We start from the raw sequence: 23164 nt of genomic DNA, 5'->3' as shown, positions 1-23164 counted from the left end.
ATAGTTTGAATAAGAAATCTGCTGAGTACACAGTATGTGACGTAGCGTCGATGTGCGCATGCGCATTACCACAAGGTAGGACGGACAGAACAGATATTCCTGTTCAAAGTGTTTCTGAAGTGAAATTTAGTCTCTGGTTTGATCAGAGGCGGAGCTGGAAGACTTTCTTTCAAAGACTTGAAGGATTGTTGGCAAAACTTTTACCGTTTTCAGACTTTCATCTGTTATCGACAGGAAACCTGATGATCATCTGTCTCTCAGACGTGGTTCTGGTACCGCTGCCGAGGAGAACCGACCGGTCTGCTTACTGCAGGTGGGAAAGGAGTCCAGAGGTCTGAGTCATTCCACAGCTTTGATCCTGCAGTGTTACATTCCTATAACGTTTACTTTGAATCAGCAGCTGCTGCAGAAAGTTTCTAGTGCTGGAGCCTCGGTCTGACTGAAATTCTGTTGAGACTCAGTTTCGTTTTTCTCTCCTTCACTTAAGTGTATGTGCAGTTTCAGCTGTTCTTGCGGAGACCTGGTGTTATGTATTAACAGGTGGCGAAATTAACTGGTGGTGGCAGCAGCAGCAGCTGGGAAAGGCAAATGTTTCTTTAGGGGTGGCTTTTTGGTACCCTTTTACCGATCCAGGAAATAAACAGGGCAATTGCTCGGTTGCAAATAACGTAGCACCTACGTCACACAATGCAGATTGGGGTCAGGAAGTAAATACAGGCCGTTTAAATTGTTGAGCCAGCTTCAAATTGCCTAAAGTCTGAGTCGTGTACGGTTGTTTTAACCATTCTAATAGAGAGAAAGATAAACAATATTTTTGTGTTTCGAAGGGAGTTGGTCATAAGGGAGTTAATTTTAAAAAAAACTTACCGAAGAAAGAGGAGAAAAGTGGATCTAGGGCTAAACATGGGAGGTGCGGAAACTGACAATGCCAGAGTTTGCAGCGACCGCCTTCTAACAGGTAACGATCACATCGTTTAAATTAGCGGCTCTCAACGTGGGCGGTACCGCGCCCCCCGGGGGGCATTCAGAGGGCGGCAGGGGGCGCTAGCGGAAATTTTTACAAAAGGGGGGCGCTGGGATGCCTTTGGGGGCTTTTGGTCGAAGTTAAACTTTACACCTTAAATGCACCACAATACCAGTTTAGACTTTGAGCAACTTGTTAAAATTGTATTGTGTAACATTAAATCATGCTTGGCTGCAGCTGTATCGATGGCAGCTCTCCTCTTCAGTGTTTGTAGCTTCTTGGCGCAGCTCCGCTCTCCTGCTACTAGTAGCTTCACCGCATCAGTTCAGCGTTACACCGGTTGATGACGTTGCTGTGATTCACTTTGTCTGGTATTTTTGTACATATGTTTTGGTAGTTCTGTGATCATGTCAAAGCAGCAACTTATATTAAAAAGTGTTTTATTTCCGTTTGAAAGCTGCCCGCTTCCATGGAAGGACAACAGAAATTCGCTCTTATAAACATGTAATTACTAAAATCACGATACCCTCACTTTGTATCCCTCTGAAAAATGAACCCATTTAAATAAAGAAATCCCTCCATGGTGATACCACGATAGAGAGCGTTCATTTTATAGCGTTAACACCGGTGCTGTAAGTGGTCCGGTATGAAACGGGTGTGATAGAACAACGGTACCACAGCACTTTTAAATTTTAATAATCTGAATACCGAAATTGTTTCCGTTGTTTTAAAAGGTTTATGTCAGTCTGCCTTTTCCCCATCCATACGCTTCCCGACCTCCCTGCACCTTAGGGGGTTAAAAAAAAAAACGACGCGCACATAGCGCAAAACTCTAAAACAGGAGAAGCGGGATATAAAACGAACTAGATGTGCATTATGGCATAAAAACAGAGAATCCGACGCTGAACAGTGAAAAATCAACACATGATGTGAAACACATGACGGTTAGGCGGCGCAGCAGGTGATGGGTGAAGATTACTGGTGGTGAGCGTCAATAAAAGATAAAATAAATCTAGCAACAGGAAAGAAACTAAAGTGGACATAGCAATAAACCAAGAGAGGACAATACTAATCAAAGGAAACTAAATGACACTCCATGACACTTTCAATTTGACTCATTAGGATTTAATTAAGAACCAGATTTGTTCTTTGTAATTTCTGTCCAGTAAAACTATTAATCTATAAATCAATAGACAGGTCTATATAAAGATACAATCCATCTCATATTTGTATGGCATTAAAAGGATCTGGAACTTTTGTTTTTCCACTGAAAGCTCTGGTTTGCACAATAAATGCCATGTGGGTGAAATTTTATGGATGATACTCTGATGTCCCATTCTCCTGAAGGCAGCACAGAGCTGCACCACCAGAAACCGACAGAAACACTGAAGAGAAGAAAGTTATGATTAATGTAGTTACAGTTCTATCCATGTTTTAATGTTGCAGAGCTGAGTGGTTTTGCAAATAGATCAAAGTTTAAACTGGCATGTTGCTCATCTTTTATCTGGTCATTTTGTGTAATATTTAATAACTAGAAAATGGCAAAGAACAAGAATATTTTTTCCACTCTGACTGGCTGCTGTTAGGCCTACCGATTTTAACTTGAATGTTCATTGCATTTTTCGTAGACACCTGTGAAAATAATTTCTATTCTCATGGCTTTTTTGTTCTCTGGGAAATTATTTTGATGATAAATACAGAAACAAGCATAAAAATCAAAACATCTACAATAGTGATAGTAATATTAATAATAAAATAATAGTCAGTGCAAAGTAGCCTACAAATTCTTTGGCGGGGGGGTGGTGAGGGACCTGGATAAAGGCTAGGGGGGCGCTGGCCCTAAAAAGGTTGAGAAACACTGGAAATGGTATTTTCAGATATTTTATTGGACAGTTACTTAGAAAGACAAGAATTCATATGTAAGGTAATATATATATTATTTTTATGTCATAGCTAGGCCTGACACGATAACAAATTTTGCTAAGTGATTAATTGTCTCAAAAATGATTGCGATAAATGATAATACTGTTTGAAGATCATTTTAAACTGATGTAATGGTAATGACAGAATAATGCAAGCACATCCTCTCAAAAGTAAATACACTTTATTTTCAAAACAACACTTAACACTGGAACTTGTAAACAAAATAAACAAAACAACCAAAAACAAAAATAAAATGGACTCTCAGTTAGCAAAAAATGCACTTGAATAAAAACTTACGGAGCCCTCCAAGGGACATGGGGATTTTTTTTTCTTTTGCGTTCCCTCGCAATACTTTTGTGTTCCCTCGCAATAATGTACTGATCAGTTCATGAGGCATAATTGAATACTGTAAGCCTTTCTTACGATGGCCGCCGTACTTTCTGCTTTAATACAAGGTTATATAAGGTTTTTCCATGAATGTTAATATCTCTTGTGAAATATCAGACGTTTTATATCTTTTTCTTTAGTATAGAAAGGCACCACAAACCTATGAAATAAAAGTACATCCAGAAATATTTGGACTATTTGTGAGTTATTTTCACGGGGTAATCAGTCATCTGACAGTTTTGATTGTGTCTCTATTGTGTTCATAGTCTGAATGGTTAAGGGCAGCTTTCAGTGCCGTTCCATCTTAGCCTTAACAGACATAAACACGCAGTAAATAAATCGATTTTCAATCAGTTTTTGCACCAAAGAGTTAAGAATGTGTCAAAAATTTTTGTAAGTTAAACCACTGTATGTTAATGTTTTGCTGTTGAATATTATTTGCCAGTGCTATGATAATGCTTTTCTGTATGAAAATGTATTATTTTATGCTTTTTGTACAGTTCTCACGGCATCGTTAGAGACATGTGTCCAATTAAATGCTAGTAAACATCAAGATTGCCCTGTGTCCATTTTTCAACTTGGAGGGAGTTATACACACTACAGGTATGAGGGAGCTAATTCTAATGTTTTTCTGATCAATGCTGATTACAAAGAATAGAAACTGTCCACATGGGTTATAATTTCGGCTATTCATGTGTTTTAAATAAATTTATTTAGGTGAACCTGAATGTGAATGGGATTGTGTTGCTCATTGATCTGGTTATGCTCAAATGTTTTCGAAGCGCACTGATTGCTGCTCTGCAGACAGAATTGTTTTGAAACATTATTTTCACATGTAACATTAAACATATAATGTTAACAAATAATAATGAGATTTGGTCATATAAAAGCAGGCTTTAATGCCAAAAAATGATCAAATGTTACAAGCCATACATGTCATACAAATGGAACAGATACAGAGTTACATTCACTGTCCAGCGCTGGAGCCACAGTTAGCAAACCTTGGGGGTGACACCAAGTCAGGCAAAGATTGTAGCGCGAGTTTAGATTTTTATTCTTTGCAATCGGTACCCTTTCTAAAGGGTAATCTAATCAGTTTCAGTGTGTTTACTGCCGGCAGTCAGTGATGGCATAGTTACTTTGAAAAAATAGCTTTAATCAGATTACTGATTACTCCTTGAAAAAACAACTTAGTTAGATTACTGATTACTTGATTTGGAAAGTAACTAAGTTACAGTAAAAGTAACTTTTTAAATTACTTTCAGCTGCTGCCAACAACAACAACGCTCTGCCACTTGTGAAAATTAGACTGAGCCTTGCTAATACTTAATTGTAAGTTATTTTATAATGGTAACATCAATATTGTATCTCCACTTGTAGTTTGAACTGAAGGGGAGATTGTGGTTACAACAGTATAAAAAACTTTAGTAATTTGTGCATGTTTTTGTGTGTTCCACTATTGTCTGGAAAACTAGGGGATGGGGGTATGAAAATAGGATTTTGTGCCCCCACCCCATCCCTAGCCTCCAGGTTCTGCGTTATGGCCCTGGGTTTGCTGTCCCGATGCAGCATACAGAGCAGCTCACAAGGGTCCTCCTGCAGCTCCACAATTCAGATGGCTCCTGTACAGATTTGTGACATTTACCTTAATATTAGTAATTATAATGGCGTTTAGTTGCACAACTTTACGGACACGTTCATTCGTGGCTGTTTTCACATTTATTTCGTTGTTCATATTAGTCTCAATGTTTGCAGTTTTCTGGAGCGCAACGCGAAGCTCGACATCATTCAGAGGTCATATATTAACTTGACATTAACAAAGATGCAGCGGGACGCATCATCCGGGAGATGATGGACAGGGAGAGCCTGACTAAAACTAACTAGATGTCAGACAAATTCTGGGGCTTATGTCTGCTTATTTTCAAGCCCAAAAAGCGCAACCTGCGACTCAATAAATTTACAAGCGACTTTAGAAAAAAACAAGCCCAAAGCTGCTTATTATAATTGGACTTGGCGACAGAAACTAAAAATAGTTCCTGCTTTTCCAGCAACAAAATGCGTTGCATTGGGAAGAGGAAGCAACACTTCCTCTTCCCTCCATTGTTTGTTTCTGTGGTATAGAAACGGCGCTCCTCAAGACACGTAGAAGAAATAAAATAAAATTACAAAAGAAAATAGTAACCCCCGGTAACGCAAAGTGATTTTGTTAAGTAACTATAGTTTGACTACTTTTTTGGAATAGTAACGTGTTAAATTACTCGTTACTGAAAAAAGTGGTCCAACGGGGCAAGTAAACTTTATAATACACCGAGGGAAACCCTGCATGTTCCTGAATATAAAAGCTTGGGATTCTGACTAGACAGTTGTCAATAGGATAAAATCAGAAATGTATTTCTTTATCACAGGCGTTCATCTCTCACTTCCTCTGCTAGAAATGACAATCATTTCCATGTTTGACTACTGTGATGTTACATATCTTTAGTTGACTATAGCACACTGAACAAAGAGAATGCAACTTCAGCTTTAAAAAATTGCCTCAATTGGTGACAATCAAATTCTTTATCAAAGTTAATTTATTCAGTAGTAGTCAAAGTAAACAAAATTAAATGGAGTAAATAAATAGAGTAATTTTAATAAGCTTTGTTGAATTACTTGTGACCAATTAATATATTTCTTTGAGTGAATGTGGCATTCTTTTCTTTTCTCAGTGGAGAAACTTGATGCACCTTTAATAACTGATGGCTCCTTTCACATCACTGTAGGTTGGTCATCATTAAAACAACAAAGGTTTTTAATGTCTATTAAATCTCAGCCTAAAGCTCAATATTCACAAAATTTAATCATCATATATAGCAAAACACTGGAATGAGCTTCAAAAAGTACTAACTAAAGGTTCGAATCATTTGAATCAAAAGAAATCTTTCCTGTCTGAAATATGGCCTTGCTTCAGCTAAAATATTTAACCAACCTCACTGATTTGTTTGTATGACCTAAACAATGTTTGGTGTTGTTTATTGTACCTATTCGCCTATTTGTGTTTCTATTTTTCTTATCATGATGAGTCTGCTGCCTCATTCTCATGAAGCTTTTCTTTGTTTCATCAGTGGATCAAAATGAGCCAATCCAGAGTTGAGGAATGGACCACAGAAGATGTTCACCTCTGGCTCAGGACAGAAGTCAAAGTTTCTGTGGCTTGTGCAGACATATTCATTCAGGAGGAAGTATCAGGAGAATATTTAGTCTCCTTCAGAAAGTCAGATATTCTGGATTTAGGGATCAAACACGGTCCTGCTGTGAAGATTGTAAGTCACCTGAAAAGACTGACTGAAGCTTCAGCGCATCAGTCAGAACATCCTGCATATGTGGAGGCTTAGACCAAGCAGCAGGTGAGCCACTGGTTACTGGACCACCTGAAGATCTATAACAAGTATGCAGAACTGCTTCTAGACCAGGATGTTTCTGGGGACTGCCTGGTCTGCTTCAGCAAGCAGGACTTCCTGGACCTGAATGTGAAAAGTGGCCCTGCTGTGAAGATTCTAGCAGAACTGGAGAAGCTGAACCACATGCCAGAACCAATCCTGCAGATTAGCCCAGACCAGAGAGACAGAGATGAAGGGGCTCAGCCTGAGGAGAATCTGCTTCACACTCTGAGCCAACCTGGACCACAAGGTGACCCTGAAATGATTTCAAGAAAGACTGGAGAGAACAGAACAGAACCAGAACCTTTAGAATCAAAGCATCAAGCTGCTGCGGTAAGATTACTAACAGCACATTGTCATTCACGTTTAGCTAAACGTTAAGCTAACAAAAAATAAAGCATTTGAGGCTCTACCCCCTTTCTGAGCTCTGCAGAGTACAGGCTAGTCTGGTGACTCATACAGTCATTGATTATGAAACAAGCAATGGACATTACATGTTGCCAAATGCCATCATCAAAATAATCAAGCAAATTCATATAAAATATTTTGATCAATGTTAAATTTATTATTAGTCAACTCAACCCAAACTAAGGGGTTTTAATCGTAAAAGAACTCAATATTTCAGCTGTTTTGCAGTTTTGTGGAAGTTTGTTCCAGATGTGTGGTATATAGAAGCTGAATGGTGTTTCAGGTCCAGCAGGTTGATCCAGCAGCAGCAGAACTTTAATCCATTCAGTGATTTCTAAACTACCAGCAGTAGTTTAAAGTCTCTTCTCTAAGTGAAGGACCTGTAGAACTGGGTGATGTAGAACTGGGTGATGTAGAACTGGGTGATGTAGAACTGGGTGATGTAGAACTGGGTGATGTGCTCTCGGAACTCCAGCAGCAGTGTTCTGGATCAGCTGCAGCTGGACCATTGATTTGTTAGACAGACCGGTGAAAATGCTGCTGTAGTAATCAATGCCACTAAAAATAAACACCTAGATGAGTTTCTCTGATGCTGAAACATTTTTCCTCTGATCCTGGAAATGTTTTTCAGCTGATAGCAGGCCGACTTTGGAACCGTCTCACACAGTGAGAAAGTAAAATTTTTTTTAATAAGAACCTCAGAGAAAGCCCTTCTTCTCTCCAGTGTTAGTTTCTAGTGATGCAGCTCAGTGCTGCCTTCAGGAGAATGGGACATCAGAGTATCATCCATAAAATTTCACCCACATGGCATTTACTGTGCAAACCAGAGCTTTCAGTGGAAAAATTTAAGAGATCCTTTTAATGCCATACAGATATGGAACAAAAACAGGGATGATATTATTCAATAGACCTGTCTATTGATTTATAAATTAATATTTTTACTGTACAGAAATTCCAAGGAATAATGCTGGTTCTTACTCTAATCCTAATGAGTCAAATTAAAAGCGTCATGGAGTCATCAGTCTCATGACATTAACACCGACATGAAAAATAATACTGAAGAAATAAATATATAAAATAAAATCTAATTACAAACATAAATAAGTGATAAGTTTCTTATTATTATGGTCTGTAAAATATATTTTTTCTTAGTACTGGACATGGTCTTAACAAACCCATGGCACTTCAACAATATTATCTTAGCTTTTATCTGAAAACAGTGTCTGTTTGTTCTTGCCATGCAGTTCCCTGTATTTGTTTGAAAGGTCTTGCCTTACCAGTTTATTCCTCTATTTAATTTAGTTTCTTAGTTTATTCTTGCATTTTGTTCTTTGTGCATTTTCATTTGGTTTCTTGTGATTAGTATTATCCTCTCTTGGTTTATTGCTTTGTCCTCTTTAGTTGCTCTCCTGTTATTAGTTTTATTTTACCGTTTCTAATGATGCTCACTATCTTCCCTCATCGTACCTTTCATCTGCTGCACCACCTAATCATCATGTGCTTCACCTGATCTGCCACTCAAATGAGCTCTTGCATTTTCACTGTTCAGCATGAATCAGCATTGGATTCTCTGTTTTCATGTTCTGATTCACATCTAGTTTGTTGCTCTGTTTTATGTCTCAGTTCTCCTGTTTCTGAGTTTTGTTCTCCCGCGATGCGTTGCTGTCGGGGCGAGTATCGATAGGTAAAGGCAGACTGTTATAACAATGGGAATAAACCCTGGCATACTGATAAATGAGATTTAAAAGTGCTTGTACCACCGCTGCATACCGGACCACTTACAGCATCGATATTAACGCTATAAATGAACCCTCTCTATTGTGGGCGCTCTAAAAAGTTGTGCTGAAAATTACTATTTTGGCATTATAGTGACTTCCGCCCATGGAGGAATTTATTTAAATGGGTTCATTTTTCTGAGAGATGCACAGTGAGGGTTTTATGATTTTAGTAATTACGTGTCTATTAGAGCGATATTCCTTCCCGTTGTCCTTTCCTGGAAGCCACACTTTGGCCCCATTAGTACCAGTTGAGCATCGTTTCAGGTTACACCACAGCCTACCTGAGTATTGGTGCTGACCATGTCTATCCCTTTATGATCACAGTGTACCCATCTTCTGATGGTAAGGCAAGGTAATTTTATTTATATAGGACATTTTCAACAACAAAGGAATTCAAAGTGCTTTACATGAGTTAGAGAAAATACAAACAAAATAAAAGAAAAGCAAGAGAAAAATAAAAGTATTAGTTTAATGCTAAATGTTGATCTGTGGTAATGAGTAGTTTCTCTAGATATCCAAGTTTGTTCTAATTTCTGATCTGGGTTGAGTGAAGTATAAAACTAATTTCAGATGGCAAACTGAAGCCATTTATAAATATATTTAAAAGCTTCCTGTTATGTAAACTAAAAACATGAAGTAACACAGCAGTTTAATGAAAGCCAGATATAAAATAAATTAAATAAAACCTACATTTGATGAAATAAAACACATGAAACAAAACTTTCACAGGTAGGATGTATTTATAAGAAATCTGCTGAGTAAGCAGTATATGACGTAGCATCGATGTGTGCAAGCTCATTTCCACAAGGTAGGATGGATTCATGGGTAGCACAGATAAACAGAACACCTCGCCATTAGAGCCAGTGGAAAAGGGGCTGATTCCTGTTGAGTTAAGTATATAAGCTAGATGTTCTTGTTCTGGGTTGCTGGATAAGCATAAGTACTCCATAATTTATAAGCTAGAAGGAGTTTCTCTGGATAAACTAATAGGAGTTTCTCTGGATAATAATCTAAAAGTATAATAAACTAGACAGACGGGGAATAGAAATAACGCATCAGGAAAAATAAGCACATCTAGCAACATTCAAATAATGTAAAGACATGAGTCGGCAAAGACAGTGAGGTCAGGGAGAGTGTGTATCTGTAGCCATGACGTGTTTGCAGATTAGACCGTGTCTCGTTACAGCATGTTCTCCCAAACTGTCTCTGATATAGGTGGTACTATTTAAAAGCAAATCCTTGGAGAGTTCAGCCATACGATTCCATGGGTAACTTTGGGAGAGGAGAGGGTGGGAAGGAGCACCTTGTTTACATTAATTCCTGCCTGTACTTTCTTTTTCTTACTGTGAGTTGCAAGCTGATTGGTTCAAGCACCTCAGGTGTAAAAACACCCTGACTCTACCCTGACCCTGCAGGGCAACCAGACCTTAGCTGTCAAAACACGTTGTTAGTTCAGATATATGAATACCATACTCTGAATTTTTACCTCCATTTCTCTGCAGGTTAAATCCCAACCAGAGACATTGCAGACCACCGTGATGATCAAGGACTTCTTAGATGACCTTCTAAAAGACGATTTGAAGAAATTTCATTTCCATTTATCTGCATATACAAAATCTAAGATTAAAGCAGTTCGTCGGGGGAAACTGGAAGGCAAAGACACACTGGACACTGCCCAGTTACTGACTGATCACTACGGCAGTCAGGAAGCTTTATTGGTCACAGTAAACATTCTTATAGAAATTGACCAGCGGGAACTTGCTTTGAGGCTGGAAAAGAGTATGGGTAAGAAAGGAAGCTAATGCAAAATTTATTTTCAGACAGTCGCAGGTACTGAGCAAGGTTCTTGTTCTGGTTGTGCTGGAGTTTTTTTCCTGTAAAGGGAAGTACTTCCTCTCCACTGTTGCTACACGTATGCTCAGTATGAAGGATTATTGTAAAGTCAATGACACAATGCAAGGGATTGTTGCTCCCTGCTGGTCAGGAGGAGTGATGCTACAAGTCAACGATTTGATGCTCTGCAGGGGATTGCCTTAGAAACTTTATAATCTCCTTTGAATAATTAACTAAGTTTACTGAACTTATTGATAACTGGGATCAACTGGAATTGAAGTGATTGAATAATTTTTGTGAAGAGCTCTGAGTTGACAGTTGTTGTGAATTGGCGCTATAGAAACAATGTGACTTGCATATGTTAATGAGAAATCACGACAACCTCTGACTACATTTGAAGGTTTGACCCAATAGGTTCTGGTGATGGACATTGATCTGGAAATCATGCTAATAGGGTGATGGTGGCGACAGCAATAGGAATTTGTCCAGCAATTAGTGGGTTGCAGGTTCTATCCCTGCCCTGATGGCCTCTGTAATTGTGTCCTTGGGCAAGACTCTTCACCCAACTTGCCTGCTGGTGGTCAGAGGGATGACAGTACAGTGTAGCAGCCTCGAGAAAAAAAAATGTCTCCACTTTCATTATAACAAAATGCTGGGCTCATTTTTACAGAGTTTTATTGTTCTTATTGTAAAATCTTAATTAGTTGATCATCTCCAAAGGTTTTTGTTTCTTTTTCTTGTTTTCTAGGTCAACAAGAACAGCTGTGTCTTTCCAGAGATGTGACAGACAAAGAAGCTAACCAAGGAGATAAACTAAAATTACTATTAACTTGTGGTGGAAACTCCCTGGACAGCTACAACCGATTTGTTATTGTTGTTAACAAAAGCAGTCCAGAACAAATTCAGTACCTGAACTTTCTAAGTAAGCTGAAACTATTCTGTGTGTTGGACTTTGACCCGAACTCTGTAGCTGCAGGTGGACTATGTCATTCCTACAGAGAGTCCAGGGTGGCTAATCTGCATTTACCAGCACAATTTCAGGCACAGACCGAGGTAGTTATAAAGGAGCTGAACCTCTACCTGCAGACCAGTTGGGTCTTCTGCAATGGCAGACATGACCTTGATGGCAACTTCAACAAAGAGCTAGATTATAGGAACTGGCTGAGGAAGTCTTGCAAAGACGTGGAGCACCTGGTTTGCTTCATCTGCAATTCCGATGTTTTTCTGCTTGGAAGATGTCTGGTCATATTCCTTCTCCTCTCCCCTGTGGACACAGAGAAAGATCCGGTCTTTGATACCTACAAGTCTTTCCTCAAACACACTGACGAGACGAACATCATTAGCATTTGTGAATCTCAAAGTACGTACGTGAAATGGAGGAAGCTTGTTAAGGAAAAGTGTGACTTTGACATTGAGGGTTTGTCCATCAATGAGTTAACTCTTAGTGAGATTAATGGGACCATAATGGGTCTGGGTCCAATGACTCAGTCTTCAACCAGACTGCTTCCGTCCTCTGGCTCCAGTGCTGTTGTCCTGAAACCGAAGGATGAGGATCTCCTGACAGCTTTGGATGTTTTGTGTCTGAATCAATGCGAGAACATCTATGATGAAAGCAGCTCAGAGTTTCATGACTTCAGGATCACAGTTGAAGAGGAGTTCTACAGAGGAGCCAAAGTTAGATGGTGGAACTTCTACTTCTGCGACAAAGTCGTCGAGAAGCCATTTATCAAGAGGGACAAATATGAAAATGTGAAGAAAATGATCAGATCCCAGAGGACACATTCAAATAACACCTGTGTTCTGCTGACTCTGTTCCATGACCCGGGATGTGGTGGAACCACCTTAGCAAAGCATGTGATGTGGGACCTCCGGCAGGAGTTCAGGTGTGCTGTTATGAAAGACAACACAGTCCCAAAGACGGAGGTGGCCAACCAAATCCGATGTCTAATGAAGCTGGAAAGTGAGAAGCCATCCCCGGTTCTGCTGTTGGTTGATGACTCAAAGGAAACAGAAAACCCATTTGATCTGCTGAACTGCATTCGTCAAGCTGTGGAGGATTTATCAGCCATTCACCTGGATGATGCTCAGAGCTGCAAAGTTATCATCCTTAACTGTGTCCGATCCCATAACCCACTAGAGCAGTACAAGCACAGTCAAACCCAGAGCCAGTTCCTGACCGCCAAACTGACGGCACAAGAGCAGAAAGAGTTTGAAAAGAAACTAAAAGAGCTCATAGAAACCCATGACAAACCTGAGAACTTTTACAGCTTCATGTTCATGAAAAACAACTTTGACAGAAAGTACACTGAAAACCTTGCTCATAACACACTAGAGAATTTTGACTTCAGCACCAAAACGGCCAAACTCTTTTCCTTTCTGTCCTTACTCAACACATTCGTTGCCAAATCTGAAATCTCTCTGTCTCTGTGTGAGGATTTCTTCCAGATGAAAATGATTCGCTGGACAGAAGACAGTGTTTTGGATAGAATGAAGCCATATTCCAACTTTATCATCATAGACTCAGTTGACGAATGGGGTGGATACAAAGGAGTCCGAATCCTTCACCATGCAATAGCATCTGCCTGTCTGGAGGAGCTGGAGAAAAGTCATCGCCTGAAAGTCAGTGACACTGTTATGGAAATCCTCCATTATGACCTTTTCTTCAGTGTTAGGGTTGTTAAACAAAAACTGATGTCTTCAATTCAGCGAATGTTGGTAGAAAGGCAGCTGAAGAAAGACGGGGAGGAGAGGGAAACGTTTTCTCCTCTCATCAATAAAATCCACAGCCAGCAAGGGAGAAAAATAGTCCAAGAGATCTTTGTGAAAGCCTCTTCTAGGTTTCAGACCAGTTTATCCATTCCTCAGGCGTTGGCTAGATATTTGTACATCAATGTGCAGGACTTCCCAGAGGCCATAAAATGGGCAGAGAGAGCTAAGAACATTAAAGAAAACCCCTACACCTTAGACACAATTGGACAGATCCACAAACGTAACCTGAGGTGTAACATTGAGAGAGAAAAGCAGGAGACTTCACATAATCCAGAAGATCTGCACATAAATATTGAAATAGCCAAAAATGGCTGGAAAGCTTTCCAAAGGGCTCAGGAACTGTCAGATCTGGAAAATGAACTGGAAGAAGAAGCTGCTGATGATGACTCTGAGGACTATCCCACGATGTCCTACAACATCAAAGGCTATGTGAGCATTTTGGAAATCTGCTTCATGGTATTTGAGATTCTGAGCAAGATACCTTTCTTTGACAAAACAAATCCATTAAAAAAACACTACTTTCAAAGTTTTCTCAGTGGATCAATCCCCGTCAGCAACGTCTACAGGGAGAACAGTGACGCCAACAACAGATATGCTGAGATTATCAGAGAACATCAATCGTTTCTACTCAAGCTGAAATCTGAAGTCAAACAGGTTTTTGATATCCTGAACTCTTACTTCACCTATATCAAGCAGAACTCAGAACTGGACACAGTGAATCACAGAATAGTGACTGATCATTTCAAGAAATATGTGGATCTTTTTTGTGCGACACCAGATGAAAGGAGAAAGGAACAGGAAAATAAAGCCAGTCTCAGCCTGAAATTGGACATTGAAGAACATAAACGGTTCCTGGAGAGAAACCAAGCAGATACCTTCTCAGGAATCCTTCAGCACCTGGACCAGCCTGCAGAGGAAATGGAGCGGATCACAGAATGCTATGCATTTTTACTGCTAAACAGTGAGAAACCTTGTAAAACAAAAATCAATTACATTATGTCCAACATCGTCCTCTACAACCTAAAGGCAAACTCTAAACATGTGAAGAAGTACAGAGAGCTCTGTGCTCTGCTTCAAGAGGTTCTCCAGGATGTAGGTCTTCAACATCCGGTCCCAGATCCGTTTTTTCTGGCTCTCCTGTTATTCTGGCCAAGTCCTACAGATGAAAACAGCGACATAGCCAAATTTGTGACAGCTATTCGAAAGTCTTCCCACAAGTATCTGTCCAAGTTTCAAAAGAGGAGCACTGTCGCCTACTTCTACCTGGGCAAAGAAGAAGGACTGAAGAGGCTGGTTTCAAAACGTTCACTGGATAAGAGTTTTCTGTCCAAGATGCAACGGGATGTTCTGGCCCAACTTTGGTGGAGTGGAGATATATTTAGGGAAGAAGCCATCGTCAGCCGCCTCTACAGGGCGAGGGGAACTGTGGTGCAGGGGGAGGTCTACGCTAACTACGGCAAACAGAAAATCCCGGTGCGTCCAGCTCGCATTGGTGGAATCAGGAGTGGATTCAGCACTGAAAAAGTCTCTTTCTACATTGGGTTTTCCATAAATGGGCCCCTTGCATACAATATCAAGTATGAAAATTAGAGTTGAGCTCAGGCTGAGCTGGACATCTACAAACTGAACCTGGATAGGCAGCAAAGAGCCAAAGCTTCTCCAGAAGAAATTACCACTCCTCTGGAGTTTCAGATGTTTCATGAACAGGAAGAAGTGAGTAGAAAACATTGAAACATCATATCTAAAGATTACAGGTTAATAAGGCTGAAAGTAGAAATACATTTAGAAAATGACTCGTATTCTGAAATTATTTTGTTGAAATCAATCCCTTTAAAACATTGCTAATGCATACAAAAGGTATTATATACGTTAAAAGCAATGCTAGCACAGTATGAAGGTTATGAATACTGTGGATACTGGATTAGAGAACGTTTTGTTGTATTTACACAGATCATCCTGTTTCACACCAGTCAGCTTAGACACAAAATTACCTATTCTTATCAGCCCTTTTCATTACTTGCAACCCTTGTGTTGCCTTGCGGGTCAAAAGTAACCCACTGCTATGTTAAGATGTGGAAAAAATACCCTAAACTATCTTTTTCCAATTTGAAATTTTATGACTTTTTCTTAAGGGACCCCATCATTAGAAAAAGTAGTATTTTGTTTTTGTTTATGTTTCCATGTAGGCTGTAAACCACTAGGGTACAAACTTATGGGTCATTTTTGACCCGTGAATTATAAAAGCATTTAACCACTAGAAAAAAGTTCAAAGGCCACTCACAAACACACACACACACACATATGCACAAAGATTGTGCGTGTGGATTGATGTACAAATTGAACAGTTCCTAACATAACAAAAAACAATTTCAGACATAATAAAAACTAATTTAGTATAGAAAATATAAAGCTATCCTGGATCAAGGTACCACTAGTTGGTTCCTAGCTGAATCTATGAGTAGACGTTTCCTTGCCCAACAAGTCCTGAATGAGATATTTTCAGGAGCTCAGAAGGAACAAGAGGACAAAGAGGTATCTCAAGAGGAAGATGGGGAGGAATGCAACCCAGAGGATGATGCATCTTCTGATGAAGAAGAAGAGGAAATCCCTCAAGCTGTCAGAGAAACATTTTTGCCAAACAATGGCACAATTGCATGGTCCTAAACAGATTTAGGCAGCAATCGGGGAAGAACAGCAGTGTCAAACTGCTGTTCTTCTGCTGTTCAAACATCATAAAGATGACTCCAGGGCTAACAAGGTATTCAGCTGCCCATGCCCAGGACATTTTATCCACCTTTCTCCTGTTCATTATACCAGGCATTGAAAAAATAATCCTGGAGAACACAAATTTGGAGGGCTTCTGAAAATATGGAGAAAACTAGAAAAATATGGATGAGATTGACCTGTGTGCCTACATAGGGCTTTTGATATTAGCAGCTGTGTATAGGTCCCGTGGTGAGGCTACATATAATCTCTGGGATGCAGAGAGTGGAAGGGCAATTTTTAATGCCACAATGGTCAAGAATGCTGAGATTTGCCAACCGTGAGTCAAGACCAGCAAGGCGCAAACTGGCAGCCATCAGAGAGGTCCTTGGACAAGTGGGTTGAGCGTCTGCCATACCTCTACAACTCTGGGCCTGAGGTCACAGTAGATGACCAGTTGGTTCCATTCAAAGGTAATTTTTTATTTTCATATATGCAATCTTACTTACCTGAAATATTTTTTTATTTTATTGTGATACAACATCCTTGATTCATATAGTTTTCTGTGACTTTAACACCGTAGTCTCTTTTCTTTTTTTTGGATCAACAGGTCCTTTCTGGCAGTAATATTGCCGAGCAAGCCTTCAAAATATGGCATCAAAGTATGGGTGGCCAGTGATGCAAAATCCAGCTATGCATAGAATATGCATGTGTACACAGGAAAGCTGCCGAGAGGCACACCAGAGAAGAACCAGGGGATGCGGGTTGTGCTTGAATTGACAGTTGGACTGAGGGGGCACAATGTCGCATGTGACAATTTTTGCACCTCCTATGAACTCGGCCAGCAGATGACCGTGGTTGGCACTGTTCGGAAGAATAAGCCTGAACTCCATCCTGCACTCCTCGCAACAAGAGGCGAGAAGTTTGCCTTCACTTCCACCACCACTCTGGGAATGGTTTCTTATCTTCCAAAAATGAACAAGAACGTGGCCCTGCTGAGCACACTGGACAGGACAACTGAAATCAGTGATTGTGAGCATAGAAAGCCAGCCATCATCCTCGACTACAACTGCAATAAAGGAGACAACCTTGACAAGGTCATTGGAACGTACAGCTGCAGAAGGACTGCATGCTGGCCCCTGGTCATATTCCATAACATCATTAATGTGTCCCCATATAATAGCTTTGTGATATTGCAGGAGGTCAACCTGACTTGGATGTCAGGGAAGAAAAACAAGAGAAAGATGTTCCTTGAGCAGTTGGGAAAGGCTCTTCCAAGGCTACAGCTGGGTCAGTCAAAAGAAAAAGGTGCCAGTTCTGCCCTGGAAGGACTGCAAGACAAAAGCTGTGAGCTGCACATGTGAGAAATACATCTGCAAAGCCCATACTCGCATTCGCACATACTGTTCTGCCTGTGCCAAATTGAGTTGATGTTAAAAATCCTTTGCAAAATCAAGCATTTGTTGTTTTGTTGTTATGAGAGAAGTATTTTTGTAATGCACTTCCTAAAAAAAAATAAAAGACTAAACTGTTGACAAAGTAGTCCCAGATTGTTGACATTTTTTCCCCTTTCAATATAATTAATTCAGAAGTTACTACTTCACATTTATATAATAGCACTAATAAACATTTACTGTGTAAAAAAAAAAATAATTATGATGGTTTGTGGTAAAAGTGTAATACAGTTCACTGTTGGCCATCTTTTTGTATTGTGTAACAAAAAATACACGATAAAAAATGTAATTGAGTTGAATTAAGTTTCATTATGCAAACTAGATTTCAGATTTAAAATGTATTTTAAAATTTATTTTAAATATTTTGCTTTATTTTGGGGCTTTGGTAGGGAGGGGCATTTTTGATTCAAAGGACAAGGGAAGTAAACGGAATGTTAAGATCGCACAAGGGTTAATATCACAAGTATTATTTACAGTTTAGTAGGAATTCAAAACCAGAGAGGTGCTGTTATTCTTTTGAATAAAGCATAATGGCATAACGACGTCTGCTCTGTCCATCATTTGGCTCTGAAGTTTTCACTCACCTCTCCTGACCCTCAAACCCGAGGATGCAACACTTTGGAGGTCAGAGGAAAATCCACCCTGCTGGAAGTTCCAGTCAAGCATCCTTCAGGTGCAGCAGGCTGTATCTCTAGTGTGCACAACCACCACTAGAGGGGGCTGTCATATCACAAAACTGAATACAAACCCACATTGCACTGTTACTAATAATTCTTAGAAAATGGAGTCGGAGCTGCAGAATGTGCACTTAGACCACCTGTTGCCCTGACAACCCACATCATGAAGGCCCTGGAGAGACTCCTGTTGGCCCACCTAAATAAGCTCATATTAAGACCCCCTGGAGTTTGCTTATTGCAGTGGAGACAGAGACGCCATCTTAACCTGCTTAATCAAGCCCACTGTCATCTGTACAAAGCAGCAAGACTGTGAGGATCATGTTCTTTGATTTCTGTATTTAACACAATTCAGCCTGAGCTGCTCTGTGAGAAACTCCAGGAGACACAGGTGGAGCATCAACAATCACCTGGATCTATGACTACCTGACAAACAGACCACAGTTAGAGACTGAATGACTGAGTGTCCAACCACATGGTCATCTACACAGGAGCATCATAGGGCTCTGTACTCTCTCCATTCCTTTTCTTTCTCTACACTTCAGACTTCCAGTACAAGTCTGACTTCTGTCATCTACAGAAACACTCAGATGGCTCTGCAGTTGTTGGTTTATCAGAGATAGACAAGAGGCAGAGTATAGAGCTGGTGGACCGCTTTGTGTCATGTTGTGGGAACAATCATCTCATCTTATATGTGAACAAAACAAAGGAGATGATTGTTGATTTCAGGAGGAACAGGGTCAAAGGTCAAACCCTATTTCCATCATGGGAGAAGAAGTGGAGGTAGTGAGGAATTTAAACACCTCGGTGTTCATCTGGATGACAAACTGGACTGGAGACGTGGCAGAGAAGCGTCTACAAAAATGAAGAGGGCAACTTGCTGCAAACCATCTTGCTGAAGGTTTGCACCAAGACGCTGCAGATCTTCTATCACTCTGCTGTTGAGAGAAGCATCTCTTCATCCATCATCTGTTGGAGCAGAAGCCTCAGAACCAGGAACCTAAAAAGGCTCAACAAACTGAATAAGAAGGCTCTGGTTCTGCCTGTGGAACTTCTGGAGATGATCATGCAAAGAATTATTCTTTATAAAATCAAGAAAGTTCTGGCCAATCCTGACCATCCCCTTCATATCTTGTGAAGGCAGAGGCTTCTTCAGATTCACTGCAGTACAGACTGCTACAGGAGATCCTTCCTGCCAACAGTCATCAGCATCTACAATAACTTCTTAAAGAGTTATTGAAGAGTTAATTTAACAAAAATTAAATGTTGCTACAACACTTACTTTCCCTTTGGAATTAATAAAGTATTTTTGAATTTGAATTGAATGATGTCGTATAGGCCCATCACGCAAAGAACAAAAGAGTAAATTCACACCAAAAAACTTTTGCTGTGAATTTATCCATAACAACTGGAACTTTCAATATCAATATGTTATTTTCACAATTTACCGTCTATTAAAAGAGTGCCCCTCAGATTAATTTCACTCCCATACGGCAGCTGTGAAATTACCGTATTAACCCGATACTGGCTGGAAAGTGCAACGTCTCCCCTTTCAGAAATCGTTGGAATTGTTCAGGGTAAACCTTTATTTGAAGAGGGTTGAATAAGACTGTCATGGCACTTTCATAAACATGACATAACTCCTGTCAAGAACATGAATAAGCCTTCATGAATATTTATGACTGTTGTCATAAAGTGTAATTCGGTAAATTACGACACTTTTAATACAAAGTTGACATTATTCAAAATGTCTTTATGACAACTTGACATTAACCAAAAAATCATTACTGATATAAATTTGTTATAAAAGTATTACTGATTGCACTTTAAAAATTAGGTAACTTTATGTTATTAAAGGTAAAGTTTAAACAGTAATGATTTCTTATATTATGTCTATGCTGACAGTGGTCCGTCCCCGCCCCTTTCTGTTTGCTGCAGCGAGGTCCTTCTCAAAATTATATCCTCGAAGGAGAAGAGAGAGGCGGGTCAAGGAAGGCTGACGTTTCTGAATATTAAATGTGCCTTTCAGCAGACAGCACATCATGTGGATGTATTTGATCTAAATCATCCTTTAAAAGTACCATGATGCTAACATTAAAATTAAAGGGTGACTTTCTCTTTCTTGTTGTCAGACTCAACTTACCAGTAACATTTTATTTCAAAATTACAGCTGTGAAATTTGGCTAAATTAGCTTGTGTTCTTCAAATTAATTATTTATATAAAGTAATTTTCTCCTGACATTTATTATCGTCTGTTATGTTCTACTGACAGTTAGAGGTCACCATAGCAACCAGTAACAGTAGGCTAGTCCCCTGTTGCCATCTTTAACTCTGGTATGTATTAAGATCAGCTCTGTGCTTTCTTTACAAGTGCTAGACTTTTAGACAAATTTAATGACAGTGTTTGTTTTGCCATGGTTTGTATATACTTTTGCTGTTTTCATAATTAATTACACATTTTAGCTATCCATAACTTTAGAACAGTTAACTCAGTGATTCTTGAGAATAGGGACAAAATGGGTTTAAATTTTCACCATTTTTCTTTTTTATTTCTCAACCTTATGTATGCAAATATGACAAATAATGTTTTGGAAATGTAAAGATGCTAAGGTGCAGGCTCCCAGTTACAACATTTTTATCAAAAATAAATTTTTAATCCACCTGATCCAGAACTTTGTCATCACCATCTGACAAAAATAAATATAAAATAATTTTTTAATGACCCTATTAGTGATATTTTACTCAGTTTACAGACAAATGTTTCTCAAGAAACAAAAGACATATTATATATGATTATTTCACAAAATTTCATCAAAGTTTTGTAAATTGTCAGTTATGGAGTTGACACATCATGGTTGTGATGAGCAATTTAGGAATAAAACAAAAGAAAAACCTAAAGAATAACATAAACTGACCAGAGCTAACTAGCCCTCTTAGCAAAAGAAGAGAGAGGAAGAGGTCATGGGGTCCTCAGAAGTTCTGGTGTCCCCCAATATTGCCTGATTTTTTATTTTTTTTTTTACATTCTTTTTATGACAAAAACTAGGGGCAAATTTCAATCGAGTTGGAAAATATATCAAAATGATTTTTAATTCAATTTATTGATACTTTTATAATTATTTATATGAATACTTATACTTAATAGCCATGATATATAATTTCAGTATTCCTTTAATTGTTTTAAACTATTATAATGTGTTGAGTTCTGCTCCAGGACAAGAGCTTTTACAGGCATCATCCACCTACTACAATGTTTAAAAAAAAATATATATATATTCAGCAAACACCAGGAAAATAACCATTGTTGTGGTCACATGACCCAGGTTAGTTGAGTCAGATATTTGAAAAAATTATATTTTGTGTATATTTTATTCAAATTTTGTGCTTTCTCCATAGGACCCGTTTTGTCCCTATTCTCAAGAATCACTGAAATAATGTCATATGTACATTAGGAACAATTGCTCTTTAGTTTGTTTGGGGTTATTTATTGTATTTTTAATTAACGTATAGGGGCTGGACTGATGTTAACCACCAGCTTGACCTTTTGTCTTGTTAGGAAGGCTTCAATTTTTGATACAGAACTGTATTGCAGAATCATTTTTAATAATATGAAATAATCATAAAATAGTTTTCAAAATTTTTCATCTCTGCCTTTCAATCATGTAAGCGCTGATTTTATCAAGAGGCTGTTTTAAAAATATTAATCTCATCATTAGGTTGTTCCAGTCAGGGAGATGAAGAAGTTCTGTCACCTATCTAACAACATCCTGATAGTCAGCATTTTACTGATTGTCCTCTTTCGTCCATGTGAGTTAGTTTGTTCACTCCCTTTTATTTGGAGACATCACATAAATCACTTCTTGTCTGAAATATTTGATTCTGATATTGTTCAAAGGCTCCACATGTAATATGAAGATGAATTGGTGTTTGTGGATCATGAACTTTCTCAGCAGGGGGATTTACCTACATGTTGTTTTCATAATTTATCTGTTTTACAGGTGCTTCTGCTGATTGCGGTTTGTTAGAAGCACCTTTGGTGCACTTACAGGCACCAAAGGAGATTGAAGCTCTCCTTGGATCTTGTATGGAAATTCCATGTAGATTTTCTACTATGCCAGAATTTGACACCAGGAAACCCGTTTATGGAATCTGGCTGAGAAATAGGCCATTTAATTGGAAAGGAAATGTTATTTTTAACAGCAGTGGAACAATTAACAAGCATCGAATGGAAATTCTTGGAGATTTGAGAATGAAAGACTGCAGCACTCGGATTGTTGCGGTAGAAGGACATCATTCAGACAGATACTTCTTCAGAATTGAAAATGTGGGGATGAGGGCAACATTTTGTGCTGATGCTATTCTGATATCAGTTATAAGTAAGAGAAATGTTTCTTAATACTCTGTGATATATTTTAACTGTAGTCCTGTTTTAAAATCACAAATTTGCAAATGTAACCAGAATTGTAACCAATGTTTCATATGCAGTCTGATTAGGAAAAAGTCAGCAAAATAAAATATCAGATATAAACAAATCGCAAATCAGATGTAGATATGCACTGTTCACAAATACTGTAAGCAGACAAATATGATACATGAACCAAATCTAAATTGAATCTGAGTCTGAACTCATGCAAAGAATAACATATTTACTACAGCTGATAGAGCTCTCTGGTAGAGGCTCTTTGATGCCCTGGGCGAATCACCTTTCGGGTAGGGTCGTCGCCAACACATTCTCTCGACTACATTCACATATACAGCTTACTCATCCCCAGCACAAAACTTAGCACCATGACAGACCCTCCCTTCTCTGCTGATGCCTTATTATTTACTGAAAGGTACCGTTCTCATAAAC

At 39.0% G+C, this 23164-nt stretch overlaps 2 protein-coding genes across 3 annotated transcripts in view; both read left to right on the top strand.

The window, feature by feature from the left end:
• Positions 1-77: 77 nt before the first annotated feature.
• Positions 78-17726, top strand: LOC106909175 (sterile alpha motif domain-containing protein 9-like). Of its 2 annotated transcripts, XM_088001589.1 has the most exons (7): positions 80-313; positions 3775-3877; positions 6379-7026; positions 10382-10664; positions 11461-16657; positions 16795-17281; positions 17384-17726. In XM_088001589.1, exons 3-5 carry the CDS (start codon positions 6838-6840, stop codon positions 15069-15071), a joined length of 4083 nt encoding a protein of 1360 aa, XP_087857715.1. In that variant the 5' UTR covers positions 80-313; positions 3775-3877; positions 6379-6837; the 3' UTR covers positions 15072-16657; positions 16795-17281; positions 17384-17726. The 2 variants fall into 2 exon arrangements, with proteins under 2 accessions (XP_087857716.1, XP_087857715.1); XM_088001590.1 differs by having other exon boundaries at positions 78-313; positions 16795-17726.
• The window catches only part of LOC106912875 (B-cell receptor CD22-like), a 26987-nt gene continuing 20711 nt past the window's right edge, over positions 16889-23164 (top strand). Inside the window, exons 1-3 of the mRNA XM_088001628.1 lie at positions 16889-17281; positions 17384-17531; positions 22311-22688. Of these exons, the coding sequence (XP_087857754.1) occupies positions 16889-17281; positions 17384-17531; positions 22311-22688 (919 nt within the window). The remainder of the gene's footprint in view (positions 17282-17383; positions 17532-22310; positions 22689-23164) is intronic.

Source organism: Poecilia mexicana, unplaced genomic scaffold, assembly GCF_051168715.1.
Source record: "Poecilia mexicana isolate PSO_F unplaced genomic scaffold, ASM5116871v1 scaffold_20, whole genome shotgun sequence".
Taxonomy (NCBI): Eukaryota; Metazoa; Chordata; class Actinopteri; order Cyprinodontiformes; family Poeciliidae; genus Poecilia; species Poecilia mexicana.
This window is presented reverse-complemented; position numbering and strand designations above follow the sequence as displayed.